Source organism: Neomonachus schauinslandi, chromosome 1 (genome assembly GCF_002201575.2).
Source record: "Neomonachus schauinslandi chromosome 1, ASM220157v2, whole genome shotgun sequence".
In the NCBI taxonomy this organism is placed as follows: domain Eukaryota; kingdom Metazoa; phylum Chordata; class Mammalia; order Carnivora; family Phocidae; genus Neomonachus; species Neomonachus schauinslandi.
This window is the reverse complement of record NC_058403.1, coordinates 176,817,170-176,835,624: the sequence shown is the minus strand read 5'-3', so window position 1 is coordinate 176,835,624 and position 18,455 is coordinate 176,817,170. Positions and strand designations below refer to the sequence as shown.

Below are 18,455 nucleotides of genomic sequence, written 5' to 3'. Positions count from 1 at the left end.
AAAAAACTTCTTAGCAAGAAGAAAATAAAATATGCTCAGTGCCTGTCAAAGGCTATAACCCTCATACAAAAAGGGATTCCCTTTACTTCTCTGATAACGGTTTCCAAGAAAATGGTTTGAGAAAAGGTTCGCCTTCATCCTCCTCAACCCCCAACGATTTCTGTTTCTTTCAGAAAGTCCCGAAGATGCATCATTCTTTTTTCACCTTTCTGAAATGGCACCATAACTATGCATTAAGTAAATGAATCAAGGACTAAAATGGAACAAAACCCACCCATTATCATTTAACAAAAATAAATCCTATTTCCTGATTCCAAGAGAGGCTGGAAAAACAGTGCTGTCTTCAAGCGGGTGCTACTTACTTATTTGAATTCTCCTCAACACTGGGGCCACACACCACCATTTCGGGGTCACCTTTACCATTTGGAAATATTTAATGAGTCACCCACAGGTACCCACTGACATGCCTACGGAGAACGTAAGGAGAATGAGTATGTCCCAATTTATAAGCATCTGGGGGAGCCACCAATAAGAGCTAATTTAAAGCATTACGAGGATCTAGCCACATTATCAGCTGCCATATGTGCCACAGGACACATAGGTCAGTGGCCCACACCCTGAAGTTCCTACAGGTTGCAGGGGGCAATTTCTTACACTTAAGCCTGTGCGGTTGTTGCTTCTCCTGCTGTATACCCACTCCTGCCCCTTTGCTCCTACTGTCTGCTTCTACTCTCCTGATGCACCTACTCCCCCTCCCATCCCCTATTCCTTTTATCCATTATCCCTCATTTCGTGTCTTTCTTCACCAGGCTCAATAAGCCTGATTATTATTATTACTTTCTAACTCAAGCATCGGGAACCATTTCTCCAAAGATTCATTGTATTCCAAACAGTTCAGCTTCGGGCTGCCACGGTGGGGCCTGGGAAGGGTGTCCAGAGGTGCACTCAAGCTCGTCGTTAACAACTGCTCCCCAAGACGGGGGTGGGGAGCTTCCAAGACTCTCAACTCCCAAGGGCTTGGGCACTAGTCTCTGAAGGCCACCACCAGGCCGCTAGATGCTGCTGACAGGCGGCCAGTGCGCCAGGTGAGCCTCCCAACACTCCGGGGGCGGGGGAGGGCGGGCGGTGCGAGTGCGAAGGGCGAGCGGGAGAGCTGGCCCCCGGTCCCCGGCACCCCCAGTACCTGCTGCTGCTGCACGTGCACGAGCTCGGCGGCCCCCGCGTCCGCAGCCGGCGTCTCCCCGTTGGACCGCCCCTCGCGAAGACTGGCACACTGGAGCAAATGGTTGCTGCCGCTCGACCCGTTCTGGATGGCTGAACCGTTACTTTTTGTCTCAGTCCCAGATTCTTGCATCATGACTCAAAAACCTGAGAGAGGGATTTTCAGGAGGGAGCGGGGGAGAGAGAGAAAAAAGCAGCTGTTAAAACAGTTGTTGGACAGAAGGAGCAGGGCCCTGCCGTCCGTGTTGCCAAACTGTAAGCAGTTGTCCTTTTCTCTCACGATCGCTTTTAGCCCTGGGTCGTGGTCCCCTAGTGTCGGAGGACGGAGGGACCGGTCCAGCCTCAAGGTGTAGCAGTGGTCCTTTCAATAGGCTGTTTCCCCTTGGGAGGAAAAAAAACAACAAACTTTCGGGGGAACTCAGGATTTATGGTTAAATTTCTGTGGATTGTGTCTGGATGTTTTGCTCAAAAACCAGTAAGTCGCTGTGTGTGGCATATTAGGTGTAACATTAAATTTTAGTGTGTGCAGGCTCTGCGTGGGGGTGGTACACTCCTAGAGGGAAAGTCTCCAACTCCACTCTATCAAGACATGACACACACCACCAGGAGGGGCCCCTGAGGTCAAAAAGCGAAGAGCATTTAAAGATTCGTACTCCCCAGAATCATTCAGGTACTGAAAAGTCTTCAAAATTGGCCATTCCAATAAGATCGGCCACATTTAGAGAGGAAAATAAATCCCCACTTTTCAGGAGCTGAGAAAATTCAGACTCTGATCTTTGTCCTAGGGTTAAAACTTCCCTAGGAAATCCTCTTCAAAGTTAGGGGGTTTTCTCATGCTGGATTACTAACCTCTAGTTTGGTTTAAGGCCTGAAGGGTCCGGGACACCTTATATTTATTTTGAAGAAAAATCAGGCCTTAGGCAGACCAAAGAAAAGGTCTGAATGTGAAAGTATGAAATGTCTAATAAAAAAAAAATATGTGTGTGTTATGTGTATACAGTAGGTATATAATATGTATGTCTGTATGTATAGTGCAAGATGAGCAGCTGAAGGATATCACCTACATACATGTAAATATATTTCACATTCTGCCCAGCTACTCTCTAGGTACAAAACCATTACCCTACGGAGCCAATTCAGCTCTCAGTAAAGGTGTCTGATTATGACAAAAGATAGATAATATTTACTAATACCAAATGTTACCATGTATTGATTACCAGTGCTGTGCCGAGCCCACCTGCAGGTGATTTATGTATATCCACCAGTTTAGCTGTGAATGCCACTGGTATCTCCAGTATGCAGATGGGAAAACTACGGCTCCATGAGGACCATTTTAATTTGCCCAGCATAAATCACTAGTAACGGTGCCATCAGGATGTGAACAAGTTCAGTCGGATGTCAAAGTTCTTAACCCTGTATTTTCTTCCAGTTGAGGTGCAGTAAGGAGCAAACAATGAAATGGCAGGGTCATACTCCAAATTCACAGACGAGGTCTTTGAACAGGAAAAATAGTCACTAAAGGACTTGACAGTTCCAATATCAAAGCTGAGAAATGTCTGAATGTTAAAACTTTAATGTGAGGGGCACCTGGGTGGCTCAGTTGGTTAAGCGCCTGCCTTTGGCTCAGGTCATGATCTCAGGGTCCTGGGATCGAGCCCCACGTCAGGCTCCCTGCTTGGCAGGGAGCCTGCTTCTCCCTCTCCCTCTGCAGCACCCCCTGCCTTGTGTTCTCTCTCTCTCTCTCTGTCAAATAAATAAATAAAATCTTAAAAAAAAAAAAAAAACTTTAACGTGAAACACTGATCTCGGATAAAAGGGCTGAAAACTTATAACAAGTATTTTTGCATCGTGTAAAGATAGGCACAGCCTGCACTACAGAAATTCTCCCCCACTCATGAAATATGTGACAACAGGGAAACTGAAACACTTGGGACCTCCTCTTCAGAGGAGGCCGCCCTCCTGCCAGAAGTTGGTTTAAATCCCTTTTCTACCAACTTCCACAAAAGCCTAATGGAAAATTAAAAGCAGAAAAATTCACATCTTTCTTCATTTCCTTTCAGTGCGCTGTATGATCCAACTTGAGTACAAACTTTATAAACCCAGAAGACTTATTTTTTAAAGTTAATCCAATTCTGAGGGGGATTAAGAATGGCATTTTTTTGTTGACAGGTGGGAAACAAATTCAGAAGCAACAGCTGATTCACTCTCTTCTCTTGAGATCGGACTTTCCAGTAATTAGAGTCCTTTAAAAACCGCCTTTATATCCTTACTGTCTGCAGAGCATAAAACCTATCAAAAATACAACTAAAACTTTCTCTAAGATAGAAGAACCAGGCAATACAAGTACCTTGTTTCAATGTTGTGAAATTGAGGGTCCCCCCCCCCCAATGTTTCAGTTTCTGTTTCATAAACCTGCCCATTTGTATAGAAATGAAGGAAAAGATGGTGTTTAGGTATTTGAGGGGGAGAATGGTTGTCCTAGAGTAGTTAACAAAGAAACTCATTGAATTCTTAGGGTATGTCACAAGCATACCTAAAGAAAAAACAAAAACATTTTCTTTTTAACTTTCTGGAAAGCCTACCCACATCAGCGAATGGACCCGCAAAAGACAAAAACATGGCTTACACATGCGATCCATACCTGCCCTCAGAAGGGGGCATAGCTAGCCAGATACCGTGTCCTCAGAGCTATAGGGAAGAAGGCTGCTTTTCACACCCCGCGACCACTGGGACGCCTGACCTCAGAACAGGTGTCTAAGAGATGCCCCGCTTCTGTTTCCTGGGTTTGACACCGTGGTGGTGGGTGGAGTAAGGACAGTCTCCAATCCACAATTTGATGAGAAGGTTTTGCTCTACGCAGTTCCAAGAAGGCTGCCAAGTCCTCCAGGAGAAGTTTTGCAGGCATCTCGCCAAGCAGCTTGGCTTGCGAATCGGGTCTGTGAGAGTGCAGGCATTGGGACCGAAATTGCATAAAGGATTATTTTGGTCTGAGGATGTCCTTAATTAGTCAAGTGCTAACAGTAGTATGTAGGTTGCAAGATTTAAAATTTCCCATAATCTCCCACACCAATCAGGAGAAAACAGCTTTTTGAAAAGCACATGTGAAAAATTAGGAGTGTCGATGTCTAAGAACATTTCTAACAATATCTGGGCTGGCAATATTTCTTTCTATGGAATGTTCCAAGCCATTTAATAAGCCTTTATGTCTGTACAACACTTCACAAACTACAAGACTCTCTGAGGTACTTTTTAAACTCATAACAAGTCCATCGGGGAGAAGAGGCAGGTGAAATTTATCCCCATTTTACAGATAAGAAAACCAAAACTCAGCAGGTGAAGGAACAGATACAGCCATAATCACTTCCTGTTTCAGACATGAACTTGCCCATTCAATGAATGGCAGAGAAGTTCCCATTTGCAAAGTCCTGGGCAAGGGGGTGCATTAGTAAATGAATGAAAAGAAAACTAAGCAATTCCAGGGAAGACAGTACCAAGGTGCCAGGTGGACAAATAAAAGCATCTAAAATACAAAGATGAAAGTGTCGGCATTCTTTAGCAAACACCTCTATTTGTCTTTTTCTATTGAGTTTTACAATTTGGGAATCATCTCAAAGCAGGTCAGTGTATACAAGAGGCATGTGCGTTTTCTGACACCGAACACTGTAACTTCTTTTCTTAGAGGGAGCTTGTCATAGTCATTCAGTTTGTATAACCTCCGCTTCCCTCTGGGACTCCTTATAACCAATGAACTGCTCTGCTCCATGGCAAATCGAGAGCAAGAAACGATACACAATCACCCCGAGTGCACGAATATGGAGGCATGGCACCAGGCGGACATGACCACCCTTCCCCACTAACAAGCCCTCTGGAAACAAAGACAAATCTTCCTCTGGCTTCCTGCATGGCTTCTCCGAATGAGCTGGGCCTGTTTAGGTCACATATGATCCATTCAACACAACCCTGCGAAGGCTGAGGCTGTAATCGCATGGATGTCAGAAAGCTGAAGGAAGCCAAAATGGCCCACTTCTCGTCTTGCTTGGAAACATGACAGAGCTACTGATTTCAAAAGATCGATTTTTGTGCTGAAGGAACTTGTAGAAAAGGATAACAACTGAGTTTAGCATGCTTATTTATTGTCGTTGCCAACAGAGCATACTCTGGAAGTATTCTGGAAAATTCATAATGTCCAGGCCAATGTATTTATAGTAAATTAAAGCAATGCTTTATTATTATGATTATTTCCTTGGTTACAGTGTTGATGCTGAAAATTTAAGGAAAATAAAGCCCTTGTTATCATGCTTGTGAAAGATTTTAAGCTAACAAAAAGTTCAGTCTTGATTCCAGGGCAGTTAATTAAGGTTGACCAAGTCAGGCAGAAGTAAATTAACTTGGCTGATCAATTATTTATATGAAGCAGAATAAATGCCCTTAAAGAACTTCGTCTGTTCATGAAAGGATGTGTAAATTAAACTAAACATAGTTTTGTAAAATATATTTCTACTTCTATGGGGAGAAGAGAAGAGAAGTTAATGGCGAAATCACTTGTAGGAAAATGATGATACGGTCCTCCCCCATCCCAAAGCAAAGATCCTCTTTCTCATTGTTCATCCAGTGCCAGGAAAGAAGGAAAATGGAAGGCATTCTGAAGAGATAACAGAAGCTCTTGGGGTGTTAAAAAAAGGGGGGAGGGGGCGCAGTGGGGGGGGAAGAAAAGAAGAAAGGAAGGAGGTAGGGAAGGGAGGGACAGAGAAGGGGAAGGAGTAAGGTTGGGAGGGAAGGACAGAGCATCGAGGAGGGAAGGAGGAAGACAGCAACTCTAAGAATGGAGAGACCCTGTGAATTTCCATATTTTGGAATTACTGAACAAGAGGCGCACTTACTTCATCATCCGTTAGACTCCGTGCAGAGTTTGTAGACAGGATAAGAATAAAGGTGGGAGTCAGGCTAGCTCTAGTTCTAAAGAAGGACTCATCGCATCATGATAATTCAAAGTCCACATTGATCAAGTTCATGCGATTCAGGAAAGAAGAAAAGCTTGTGTGTATTAAGACGTAAAGCATACATTTACTTCTGGGTTTCATCAGATAAATGAACGGTTTCCCTTTAAACGTGCACAAGGTCTACCTGACAACATAATACACATAAAGGAGTTCTAAGGAGCAAAGTGCAGCTAAGGGGATTCTTCCCTGCCGGCAGGCAACCAGCAGGGTGGCATAGGACACTAACCCAGCGCCTTACTCTCCATCTTCTTGCAGGAGTTCCTCCCATTCACAACAGGGACTCAAGAACAGAAAGCATCCCTGAAGAAAGTCTGGCTTCGACAATGGAGACTTCGCGTTTCCTAGCACGTCGCACATGCTTTTGCAAGTGTTCACCCTTCACCTGGCAAGATGGACTAGAGTAGGGGGCAGAGACAAAAAGGAGGGCTGGTGGAGGGATTACAAGTGAAACTGAGGGGTTAAGGAAGCAGGTGAAGAAAGGGCAGCATGGAAGGGCCCCAGGTGGCCCCAAGATGCAGAATCACTGCCACTAAGTGGGGATTTCATAGCATACTCTCAGTGAATAAAAAAGGGAGGAGGAAGAATTCAACAAGAAAAACAAAGTAACACCAGTTGATTATTTTCACATCTGAGATCACTCCCACAAGTTGTGAATGAACCCTTCAAACACCACTGTCTGCCTATCCACTGCTCTCAATGGCAGGGGTCCCATTCCATGGAATGGAAGGCCAAGGGCCTTCCTTCAAGGGCCAAGTTTAGGAAGAGAAGTCGGTGTGCTGACTGTGTTATGAAGGCACCATCTTCCAATACCAAATTTTCATAATTATAACAGAAAGGCGTAAATTTTCTAATGCATGGCAGTTCAAAAAGTAATCAAGGGAATGAGCCGGAGGGCTATTTTAATGTATGCAAAGCTAGTGACCCACAGTAAATGGGAGGTAAGCTACAATGAATGCAAAGTAATGCACACATACTGAGGTCCTGGTCTGATGAGGGACGGCTAAAATTAACACCCAATTAATTTCCGAATTGACAAACAAATGAAACCCATAAATCTACTTTCTCATTAATTTTCTTGTGGTATAATTTAAAGCAGTAATATGAGGGCAAAAACTGAGCATTATCCATCATAAATATCAAAAAGATAGCACTGTAACACCATAAATTATGCATATTACCTGTTGTTAAAAATGATTCATGTATTATCAACTTTATCGTGCACTGTAGATATCTAGCTCTATCTTTAAAAATCTGGAATTTTATTTAGCACTTAGGAAAAAAAAGTTCAGGAGCAAGGAAATAGTCAAAAATATGTTTTTAAAGGCTACTTAAATAGCCATATGGGAGAGAAGGGCAAAATTGCAATCTTCCCAAATCTTAGGTCAGTAGAGGTTGAGGATATCGTGGAAGTGTCGGGCTGGGCCTCTCAACAGAGAAAGAACCAGCTCTAGGAGCACTCCTCCTGGAAAGCCTTGTTACATGTGTCCTCAGGGAGCTACTCCTGCAGGAAATGCAGGGCTTGGGGCTGGAAAGGAATGGGTACAGGCGAGGATATCCTGGATGCACCTCAGACAGCTAGAGGGGGAGAACCTACAGCTACGGTGCTCAGTGAAGCAAAGAATTCTCAGTCGGCAAGAAGTCTGTGAGGATAATTAGGTTCGTTGTTAATAATGTAATATGGTAGCTCTCTTACCTTTACAGTTCAAAGGAGGAGAAAAAAGAACTAGGAACTAGTTTGTATTTATCAATCAACCTAGAAGTACTCTCTATCAAGTAAAGGGATAAAGAGGCATTCAGAGTAAAATGATCTCCTTCCTGGCCTTCCAACTCCATTTCTTTAGTGACAATTAAAAAAAAAACAAAAACAAAAACAAAACCCTTTATTTTGAACTTTACTTTCAGGCACACCTTGCACATACAGTAGCTCCCCTTATTCATGGGGGAATATGTTCTGAGACCCCCCCAGTTGATCCCTGAATTTTCAGGTAGTACTGAACCCTACATACACTATGTTCTCTTCTTTTTTTTATATATGTTTTTAAAATTTTTTTCAAGATATTTATTTATTTGAGAGAGAAAGACAGAGTAAGAGAGGGAATGAGCAGGGAGAGCGGCAGAGGGAGAGGGAGAAGCAGGCTCCCCGCCGAGCAGGGAGCCCGATGCGGGGCTCGATCCCAGGACCCTGGGATAATGACCTGAGCCAAAGGCAGACGCTTAACCGACTGAGTCTCCCAGGCGCCGCACTATGTTCTTTTCTATACATACATACATACCTATGGTAAAATTTAACTCCTAAATTAGGCACAGCAAGAGATTAACAATAATGATAAACTAGAATAATTACTATAATCTAGTGTAATACAAGTATGTGAATGTGATCTCTCTCCCTCTCTCACAATATCTTATTATACCATACTCACCCTTCTTCTTGTGATGACTTGAGAGGATAAAATGTCTACGTAATGAGCTTAAGTGACGTGAATTACACAGGCGTTGTGACAGAGCCTCCCGACAATACCTTGGAAGGAAGATCATCTGCTTCCCAACCCTGGAAGACCACGGGTAACTGATCCACAAAGCAAAACCGTGGCTATGGGGGACTACTGTAGTAGGAACTCAATATATAATTGCTGAATTTTTAGCTAAATGATTAAATGATAGGAAAGTCCAAGTCCAACCTCTCAATCAAATGAGATCAAGGGCTTGTGCTGGCCACCACCTTGATGTTCCTTTTTTTTTTTTTAAGATTTTATTTATTTGAGAGAGAGAATGAGAGAGAGAATGAGAGAGAGATAGAGAGAGAGCACATGAGAGGGAGGAGGGTCAGAGGGAGAAGCAGACTCCCTGCCGAACAGGGAGCCTGATGCGGGACTCGATCCCAGGACTCCAGGATCATGACCTGAGCGGAAGGCAGTCGCCCAACCAACTGAGCCACCCAGGCGCCCCCCCCTTTTTTTTTTTAAGATTTTATTTATTTATTTGAGAGAGAGAGAATAAGAGAGAGAACACATGAGACGGGGGAGGGTCAGAGGACGAAGCAGACTCCCTGCCGAGCAGGGAGCCCGATGCGGGACTCAATCCAGGGACTCCAGGATCATGACCTGAGCCGAAGGCAGTCGCCCAACCAACTGAGCCACCCTGGCACCCGATGTTCCTACTTTTAAAATACTCTATGTCTTGTACTCCTTTGGAAGGACTAATCATTTTGGATTTCTGAAACTGAAAAACTAACCTAAGCCATTAATTCATTTTAAGTCATAACAGAAGTAGGACTGTCCCAATCATTGACAATTTAGAGATAATCAATCAGTGAAAAACTCTACCCAAATCCATGGTCAACAGTTAACATTCAGTTCAGCTGGAATGGAAAAAGGTAGAGAGCAGGATGTTTAACTTTCCCTGTAATGCATGACTCACAACAGAGTTAGAGGAATAGGGTGGTAATAAAATAATGTTCCTAATAAAAACATGATTTCCCTTCTCTACCAGGCTTTCATCGTAAAGACAAGAGATTTTACATTTCCAAAGAGAAAGAATCCCCGAATTCCAACCCCGAGGCAGCAAGGTTGTTCAGAGGAAATGTGCATGTCTCACGCTAACAGCCTGTCTTCATCAAACTTCCAGGGTCTTCCTAAGTCATCAGTAAGGGCAGATAAAAACACCCACCCCCTTAAAAGTTACAAATGTCTATATTTTCAGAATTTCGGCTACTGTTGTTGGTCTTGTTTTCCTTCCTTCCCAGTGGACAGGAGTTTAAGCGCTGGAATCATAGCAACTGTGTGCAAACTCTGGAAGTTAGAAGGAAGCTGCTCTAGGAAACAGAAGTACAAAGGAGAACGCATACCCACTCCCTGGCATATTAATCCAGACGAGCTCAAATAATTAAACAGAGACCAAAAAGGAGCTTTGCCAATCCTGTGCTAGGCTGTTTGCTTTGCTACAAGGAAGCCTCTGCAGCTTAGGGTATGACAGGGCCAGGTGTTCTAGGGAGCTTAATTAAAATGCATTTTACAGAACACAACAGAGTTGAAGTTTGAGAATTAACAAGGCCTGCCAAACTTGAATCATTTGAACATTCAAATGGCTGAATTGTCACAAATAGCCTGGTGGAATAAAGCGACCAACAAGCAGGTCAGAATTTTTTTTTTCCATTTCCACATATTATATAGTTTCATATACATGGGGCCAGGTTCCTAATATCAATTAGTGGCTGGCGTGCACGGTGACACACTTCATGCACCTCCTGCTTTTGCCTCCAGCCCCTCACCGCTCTAGTGGCCAAAGCGAACAATATGTTCAGAGCATCATGGCAGCTCAGTGAATGCAGGCCATCAGAAGTCAGTGCAGGCATGTCTCCATTGTGTGAAACGCATAATTATTTAATTTTATCCTTCAAAAACTTCGGTATGCATATATGTATCCACCCCCCCCTCCCCACCCCCCGGCAAAGTTGCTCTTACAGATAGATTAACCGGCTTTCTCTCGATATAAAAGACCACAATTTGTTGAAGGTCATGACACCGGTTTCCACCCTCACCCCAGTCTGTATTTTATCCTTGTAATTTACAGCAAATGCTAGCAGGCCCTGCCTAGTATTGAAACACAACACAAATTCAGAAACAGCAACAAACAATAATTAAAAAAAAAAAAAAAACAACAAAAAACAAAGATGATGTAAGCTGTTTTCTCTGCTGTTTGCAAAACATGACAAAGGACAGGCTGATGTTTGGTCTTATCTAATGTGACTCCCAGTGACCAAGGGACAGGAGTCACACACATCAAGCTGAACAAAGAGACACAATGTCTCCTTAACTAGAAAGGATACAATGCATAAAACTCGTTTTAAAACGAGACAGGTGACCGTAACAGGTAAGAATTAAAATACTAGCTTGTAAAAACGTATCACGTATATTAACTGTATGGTTTCTTCCCAGTTAGGATGTCTCCGTTCATTCACAGAGAATTTATTCACAATACATTAAACTCAAAGTTAATCTTCCCTTTTCAAACTTGAGCGAGTACACCCATCACACAGGATCATATGGAGCCCACACAACAACACACAATGCACACACACAATAATATAAAATCCAAGGATTGTACCTTTTGAAGGTTACTGCCTTGTTCATAGCACTAGACTTTTTCTCCTACACCTTCTAAGTCCTTGTTTGCTCCACAAAGAGTTTTCTAGCCATCTGATGTTCTATTACTAAGCTAGTGGCCTTTCAGGAGAGCTCTCTCCCTTCTGAAAAAAGCAAACAACTGCATAGATATCATTACACTAAGGAAATCTCTTAGAAAAACCAAACAACTTGCTAATCTCTCCAGCCCCTTCATCCAAGCAAAAGATAAGAAAAGCAAACCTAAGTCTGTTTCAACCACATTCCAGGGACAAGTTCCCCTTTTTCTTTCTTTATCAAAATTCTAGTATTTAAGTTTTTTTTTTTTTTTTTTAATGTGTGTGTGTTTTTTAAACAGACCTTGCAGGATAAACTGCTGCTCGCACCCCGCAAACAAAGCAATATTTGTTTAATAATGATTGCTGCCATGGGTACAGTAAACAAGGGGCCCAGCATTTGTGTTTATGAACAAACACATCACCTTACAAGAGCAATTTAACATTAACCAGGTGGAATAATCAACAGATTTCATAGGTGACACCAGGGGCAGGACTAGTGTAAACAGGGCTAGGGAGGAGAAAGGGGCCACTCTTCGGGAATCAAGGTCGAGGTAAATGCATTACAGAGTAAACAGCTGCAAAGAAGGCAAGATAAACAAACAGTCATTCTTCTGACATTTAGAGAGGCAGAAAGGTTGTATGTTACACAGATCAGCTGCTGACCACCATGAAATCAAACCAGTTGGAGACAGGCCTCCTTGTTTGCACAATGCCATGTTTGCTTATAAACAACAATTTGCTGTTACCAACCTCGCATTAGTCATCATCATATAAGCCAGAGCGAATCAAGTGAAATCCGGTTAACTCTTTACTGGCAATGTTACTCGGGGAAAAAAAAAAAAAAAAAATGATGGCCCCCTTTAAGAAAAAAGAGGTCACCCCCAGATGAAGCAAACAGAACTCAGCCAACGCCTTTTTACTTCCTGCCTTGTAGATAAAAATAAAGCATCCACATGGTTTAAACTACTAACGATTGGATTTGGTCACAGCTTTAAAAGACTGGAATGTTTTCATGCTTGAGTAACTATACATTCATTTCCTGGGCTCTTCTTCTTTTATCAATGAAACATATGGGTCAAACATCAATTCGGATCTTGAATGTTTTATCTAGAAGGAGGGCCCTAATGTTCCTTCTTGCCCAGTTTGTTGTTCCAAGATACCTTTAAGTACCCGGGGTCCACACACAAATAGATGTGTTTCTCAAGGATGCTGCAAAAATCAAACTATATCTGGGTATGATTTTGCCCTTAAAAAAACAAGATATAAATAAATAAATCAGCTGATGCTACACAGAACCACTCAGGAGTTCAGTGTGTCAGCTTATCAAAGAAATCTGAGGTCTTCGAAGAGTGAATAAGTTCAATGTCTCCACTAACAGAGTGTTATAAAGAAATGTTTCATCTTCAAAAATTCGCTTCATGTGTGTTAAACAGCTTGCTGTATATTATAAGAAAGCTATCATGTTTTATCAGAGATACTGTATTTAGGTGTACGATTGGCAATTAAAGCATTATTTTTAATCTATCTAACAGATTAACATTACTAAACTATTTAATTGTGATACGTGTGAATGACATCTCTCCATTACTTAATATTTAATAAGCAAAACAGGGAAAACCAGTTTGGTAATTTATATCTTACATTTATTATCAGTTAATTAATTTTTAAAAATTCTGTATTATGTTAGTCCAAAGTACAGTAAAACACTGCTGGATATCCAAAGCAAAATTTGAAAATGAGAAAATGAAATTAAAAAAAAAAAACACAACTAAAGATATATCTCAGAGGATTGTGGCAATGACATTAGTAACCTTCGGATTACTGGAATTTCCATCTCTAACAAATGTAACAAAATTTTAGTGGTCCCTTCACACACCCCTGATGCCCACCCCGGTTCCGCTATGAACTTCTTAACCTTCTCTAGTTGCTCTTGTTCCTGTCTCCTCCTTCTATAATCTAATCTTTGTTCTGCAACCCCAACATCACAACATCACAAGAGCATTTTCTTTTGTGTTTTCATTTTGTTGTGCTGTGGTTTGTTTCCCAAGTCCCTCTCTGTGGACAGTCTCCTTTCCCCAAACCAACGTGGCCCCTAAAACCTCAACAAAGACTGGAGAAGAAATGCCCAGTGAGCGCCCCGTGCCCTAGCAAGAGAGACTTTCTCAGGCTCATGGACCTGCTACCACTGTAGGGACACGAGGAAGGGACCGTGGGACATCTACCTTTTCTGCCCTAGGAAGCCCTCAAGGCCTCGAGCTGTTCCACTACCCGAGAGAAGGAAACCCAGCCTTGTTCCACTCTGAATGATGCTGCAGATCGGGCTGCAGGGGCAGCTAACATTGAGACTTCCTCAAATGCTCTGGGAACCGAACGTTCTCAAATTCCACGCGTATGCATGCGGCTGATGAACAGGAGACAAAGAAAAGTGAAGTGTCTCATCTGATGCTCCAGTGGAACTCCAGAGAGAAAGAAATGAAGAAGTAAAAGCAGAATCTGTGACCCGCTGTTCTTACTCCCCATCTTCCTTACCCACTATCCGCCCTTCCAGTCTTTTCCGGGAGTTCTCCTGACTTTCATTTTTCTTTTCCTAAAGCCTGAATGAGCTAGACTATCAATGAAGGATTATAGAGTTTACCATTCTAAAAGGTAATCCAAAGAGTTGAAACCATTTCCCTCGATAAAGGCCAATCATAACTGAGCCCTGGAGTTTTCAAACTCAAGCTAAACCTAGGCACATGATCGTTACCCCAATGAAGACGTGTCTGTATTCAAAAACGGTTCTACTGATTCCTTACTAAGAACAGGATAAATAATGTGCCTTTTCCCTCTGCCTCACTTGAGGTGGTAAATATCCTAATCCACCTTCAATTTTATATGCAAGTGCCCAGGTTACTTATTTTGTTCCCCAAAGACCCCATGTTATAAGCCTTATTTGCAAAATATAAAAATAATTATAAGTGAAAGAATCCATTTACTAAGAAATCTTTTAAATAACCTGTTTGATCAACTCTTTCAAAAACTGAAAACAGTCCCAAGGAAGCTCTGGGTGGATCCGCGAGTGGGAAGGACTGACTTGTTCTTGCCACGTTATCTTCTCTGGGATGAAAATCTTACAAATTCTGAGATTCTCAGAGTGATCATGGCACCTGAGTGGGCCAGCTTCCGAGGCTCGAGCATTCATTTCGACTTTCATGTTCAGGATTTCTGCCATCTCTCTCTATACCTCCACCAATGCTATTTTAAAAATGTATTCACTTTTGACAAACATATAAATCTATTGCAAAGGAAACTTTGTATCATTTCGTCAAATGGAAAGCCAGTGTGTATCCCTTTATAGAAGAGAAAGACTTTATAATAAATGTAATACAACCCAACCAATGTTATTAAATTCTAGCTAGATCCTGCTGTCCACAAAGGCTCTGAGCGGGAGCCATGTTCTTTCTTTGTTAAATAATGAGCTTACAACTGGAAGAGAGAGATTAAAGACATACTAGTACCAAATGGAAACTTTCTCCTTGGCTTTATCGGAAGGATTAAAACAGACTGAAAATGGAATTGCTTCAACATCAAATTGCAATAATGAGAACTGGTGAATGATTTATGAACCACCTAAAAAATCCTCTTCCAACACACCAGTGAGTGGTACAAGCTTCCCTACTAGGGAACTGGGCAAGAGGAGACTTTAAGAGACCCCTCTGAGGACCAGGTTATATCCCTGACTCCAGAGCATGGCAATCCTAATGATGAGAGCCTACTGTGTACACACATGCTGGCAGAGAAATAAATACTCAACGGACCAGACTCTCTATTCTTGGCCCCCAAAACAAGAGGGCTCCGGCGCCATGGGTATTAAGCTTGTAGAAGACAGAATAAAAATCAGACTGGCAGCTCCAACATCAGCCTCCCTCACAGGCCTGCCTTTTCTCACACCGTCAAGGATCAGATCCATGGCCACTTACATACAGCTGCCTTTCTACCACGTAAGTTCAGAGTTTACTCAGTACCAAGGAACTACTGTAGGGTAAAAACTATAAGCATATCATTCAAATGCTTTATTGGTCAAAAAGATGGATGCTTTTATTAGTCCAACATTTTTTGTAATGGTGTGCCACCGATGACCCAGCATTAGCCTCATTCCCTGCTATTAATCACACTTCTAAGAGCTCATTTTGCCTTAAAATCTTAAGAAATTGCTATAATTTAAAGACATGGTGTCTACATAATGGGAAATGCCTCATAATTGTATCATTTCACAAAATACAGTATTTTTTTATGGGAACAATGACCATAATGCTAAGGTACTGCAAAATGGGAATGATTTAAATATATAAAAGAAAAGTGAGATGTAAGCTGTCTTTTGTACACATCTGTACCCTTTAATCATTACGTTTGGGAGGCTGATTAATCCAAAGGCATAGGCATATATATCGTTTACAGAGCTAAAAGCAAAATGACATTCCCAAACAAATGAAAAATATCAACAAAAGGGAGAAAACCTAATGTACAAAGATAGAAAAGATGTGAAAACGCATCGTGTGCTTTAAGGAAATTCCATCAGTGGTATGTTCCTTATTCATCATCTGTAATTCCTGGGCCTTGTCTGTCCATGCAAAGAGAACTAAAGCAAGCTCTTCAAATAAGTGACTTCAGGACAAACTACAGGTATCTGCCAATTTACTTTCAGTATTATTTCAATAATATAATGATGCCCTTGGCTTGTAAGTCCTCATCTCATTAAACCACCCTTCATGAACATTTAGCACAGCCGAATACTATAAAGGAAAACGTATTTGAAAGAGTTTTTCAACATATAGAGCTACAATAAATCTTTTTTTAAAGTGCCCTTTAATTTTTCCTACTACACAATTAGAACACAACATATACAAATCTTCATGTCTTGCATACACACAAGAATGGTGACATTATGTTACATGATGAACGAAGGGTGGCCTCCAACGAGGCACCAAGCTTAAGAACGGATGTGGTGTGAATGGCTGCGAAGAACAGACAGTAAGTCAGCCTTACGGGAAGGATGCAGGTATCATCCTACAGTTAGCAAGGGTCAGCTCAGAAACTCAAACAGCCAGAGACTGGTGACCAAGTACAGATGGGGCTGCGTATCAGCCTGCTCAGTGATAAGTAGTCACAACTCTGACGGACAGACCCCTTCTAAGAGAGATATGCTCCCCCATGTGGTGTCGGATGGTCATGATAAGCACCTAGTCCTTGGACCCCCTACTCTGAGTAGTGAAAAGGCCAACTTCTGTACCTGTTTCTCAAGAGCTAGAAGGAAGTGCTGAGTCAGAGAGGATATTTAGGAAGAAACTGTCATAGACATGCCAATAAAAAGGGTAGAGCCTGAGGTGCCCAGAATAGGTAGAGTGGGCACCAAAAGCAGGTTGTCAATGGCAACCTCCCTTCCCACACTGGGTGTGGGGGCCACTGGATGGCTACAGAGTTGACAGTGGGACCATGAGATGTCTGGTGACCTCAGATTCTCCAAAGAACTCATTCATCAACTAAACACCCAAAGAAACTTTCAAAAGGTGCTGCTACGCCTTGGCATCTCTGTGGTCAATGTGAGCAGTGGGGGAACTGGACGTCTTTAGAGCAAGAACAACGCCTGGTACGAAGGTATGAGCTTCATAATGGAGGCAACAGGGCCCGTTAGCATCCTCAATACCTGAATTTAGATTCTCACAGCCCATGGATAACCAACTGATGGATGGCTGGGGCCAGCACATTTATTCAAGAGCACTTTCCTTAGGAGACCAGTACAGGCGGCCAAGTACTCTGTCTCATGGCAAGGCTTTCCAGAGAACCACATATGCTTCCAACAGATACCAAGTTATCAACCTTTTACACTGCAACTGAGGGCCAGACTGACCTCAGCTACACAAAGCATGGTTCTACTGGGGGGGGGGGGGGCGTCTGTCACCAGGGAGCTCATTACAAATGCAAATTCTCAGACCCATCTCAGACCTCCTAAGTGACAATCTGCATTTTGATCACACACCCCCAGGTGATTCACAAGCACAGTAAAGCTTGAGAATGCAAGTGTGGTGGGGAGGGAGCAGCCACCAGACTGGACATACTTGAACGTGATCCCACTCTGCCAACCTGAAGGTTTCAACAAGCCACCCAACCAGTCTATCTTTCCAATTCCCCTTCCCTAAAACCATATACCATTCTGCATTTGGGCTCACTCATCCTTCTGAGCAATATTTATTTTGTACCTAACATGTGTCAGACCCTGTACTAAGTGTTGGGGCAACAACGGGAAATGAAAACTGATAAAGATCCATCAACATGGAGGTGACTGTCTTATGGGGAAGACACACATTAATAAATTAGTCATATAAATAAGTGGAGATTAGAACTGTGGTAAGTGCTACTATGAAAAATGCACAGTGCTCTGAGAGCACGCAAAGTTAATATATGTAAAGTGCCTTGTATGTAGTAGGTGTTCAATAAATCACAGTGATTATGAGTAGCCCATAAAACCCAGACCTTTGGGAGGCCACTAAAACACTCCCAAGTGCAGAATACTCTTCTCCCCATCATAAAATGAGCCTGAAGTAGGACTGTGTTCTCAGTTAAATTATTTTTTAACATGTCTTCCTTGCTTTCTCCTGGCTATATGAGGAATACGACACCCCTAAGTCAACATTTCTAATGCCAGCTTAGAGAACGACACTAACTTTCCAGGTTATTGTTAAGAATTAGCTCTTGTTTACCAAGTTGTAGTTAAAAAGCAAAATGCAGAGCAGGGCAGAGGGTAATGCTGCAAATCAGCCTTGTTCTAAGCAGTCTACTGATTATCATTTGAAAGCCTGGATACCTAAAGACAAATCTTTAATTGGCTTTTCAGCAGCATTTCTTTGTAAAGGCAGTTTGCTCAAGTCCAGAAAGTCCATGCTAATAACTGCAGGTAGGATTAGCAACCCGTACCTTATACTGTGGACACCAGTGGTTAATAATTAGTGCACTTAGCGCATGTCTATAGTGGGAAAACTGGACTGAACAGGAATCGAAGAATGTCCACAACCAGACCC

The 18,455-nt window shown here is 42.4% G+C and overlaps 1 protein-coding gene across 1 annotated transcript in view; it reads right to left on the bottom strand.

Annotated features, from left to right (window-relative positions):
- FOXP1 (forkhead box P1) overlaps positions 1 to 18,455 on the bottom strand; it is a 488,623-nt gene that overhangs the window by 224,533 nt on the left and 245,635 nt on the right. Inside the window, exon 4 of the mRNA XM_021695139.2 lies at positions 1,184 to 1,368. Within this exon, the coding sequence (XP_021550814.2) occupies positions 1,184 to 1,357 (174 nt within the window). The 5' untranslated portion in view covers positions 1,358 to 1,368. The remainder of the gene's footprint in view (positions 1 to 1,183; positions 1,369 to 18,455) is intronic.